General features: G+C 35.3%; 1 protein-coding gene across 1 annotated transcript; it reads left to right on the plus strand.

Moving 5' to 3' along the window:
- The first annotated feature begins 6 nt into the window (after nt 1–6).
- LOC108356471 (uncharacterized) lies at nt 7–1,052 on the plus strand. Its single transcript, XM_017607578.1, has 2 exons — nt 7–655; nt 927–1,052. The coding sequence occupies exons 1-2, from the start codon at nt 461–463 to the stop codon at nt 1,050–1,052; spliced, it is 321 nt and encodes a 106-aa protein (XP_017463067.1). The 5' UTR covers nt 7–460.
- Nucleotides 1,053–1,644: the final 592 nt, after the last annotated feature.

A 1,644-nucleotide genomic window follows, 5' to 3' on the forward strand; every position in this document is an offset into this window, starting at 1 on the left:
AACAAGATGTTTTCAATAAATTAACTATTTCCTATATTGCGGATCTTATATTACCAGTATCTGCTGTGGAGAAAAAATCTTTTAAGAAGTTGATTGCGTGTGCGAATCCAAAATTAAAATTAATGAGTAGACCAACAGCAACATCATTAGTAAATACCACATACACATCCATGATTGACAAGTTAAAAATGGAATTGAGTGATTGTGAATTTGTTTGCACTACAGCAGATGTTTTTTTGGCTATACATGTCATTGGCTAGATGACTCTCTCCAAATAAAATCTATTGCTTTGGCATGTAAGAGATTTTTCGGATCACACACATTCGACCGTATACATGATGCAATAATTGAAATTCATACTACTTACGGTCTCACACTAAATAAAATTGTTGCAACCGTTACTGATAATGGGTCAAATTTCGTCAAAGCATTTAAGGAATTTGGTGTTAATACACCTTTAATGTTCCTCGACGCTAATGGCAATAACGACGTTGAAGATTTAGAAGAGATGCAATTGGAAGACTTGTCCACCAATTTTGGCGGAAATACATTGCCGCGACATATAAGATGTGCCACTCACACCCTAAATTTACTGGCTACTACTGATGTGTTGAGAATTTTGAAGACTGATACCTCATATGATAAACATAACAATGTAAGTTATTATAATTTGTTGTCTAGTTTATACGAACATAAAATCGAATTATGTAATTCAAAACGAATTTCTTACGACACATGAAGTAAAACGCAAAAAGTTTTCAAGTCGGTTTGAAAATTCGTTTATAAATGTGTTTCGAAATAAACCGAATTGAACTGAAGCGTTTTATGTATACGTATAAACTAGGTATGTATTGTTATTATGACAAATAATTTAACACTTTCCAAGAGAAATAGGATTATTAAAAGTAAATTAAAATGTTTTATAGGTAATGAAAAAATGCTCTGATATTTGGAACAAAATAAACTGGCCGAAGACTTCTGAGATCATTGTTTCGGTGCTAGGCTCCAATTGCAATATCCCGTCANAAGCTCAGACTCAATTTTTGCACTGAAAGGGTGAGCTCAAGCTCAAGAATTTGTACTGAAAAACGAGTCGGAGCTTAAGCTCACTTTTTATGCATGAGGCCCATTGTTTCGGTGCTAGGCTCCCAATTGCAATATCCCGTCATAACGAGATGGAATTCCTTATATGATTCCATTAAAGGTTTAATTTCTCACAAAGAAAAACTAAGCACTTTGTGTGAAAAGCTGGAATTGACGAAGTTTCACGAGAGCGATACNGAAGACTTCTGAGATCATTGTTTCGGTGCTAGGCTCCCAATTGCAATATCCCGTCGTAACGAGATGGAATTCCTTATATGATTCCATTAAAGGTTTAATTTCTCACAAAGAAAAACTAAGCACTTTGTGTGAAAAGCTCGAATTGACGAAGTTTCACGAGAGCGATACAAGGTATTTGGAGGAGTATTTGCAATTGCTGCAACCAATCGCAGATGCTATCCAGTTTTTGCAAAAAGACAACGGGATGGTGTATGGCTTTCTGTTACCTACGCTGGCAACAATTAGAACAAAATATAGGAAAATGCAACTAACTAAGGCCATGCATTATCTTCAGCGAGTAGCGAATCTTTTGGAAGCAGACTT

Source organism: Rhagoletis zephyria, unplaced genomic scaffold, assembly GCF_001687245.7.
Source record: "Rhagoletis zephyria isolate East Lansing unplaced genomic scaffold, Rhagoletis_zephyria_1.1 Rzeph_scaffold_59636, whole genome shotgun sequence".
Taxonomy (NCBI): Eukaryota; Metazoa; Arthropoda; class Insecta; order Diptera; family Tephritidae; genus Rhagoletis; species Rhagoletis zephyria.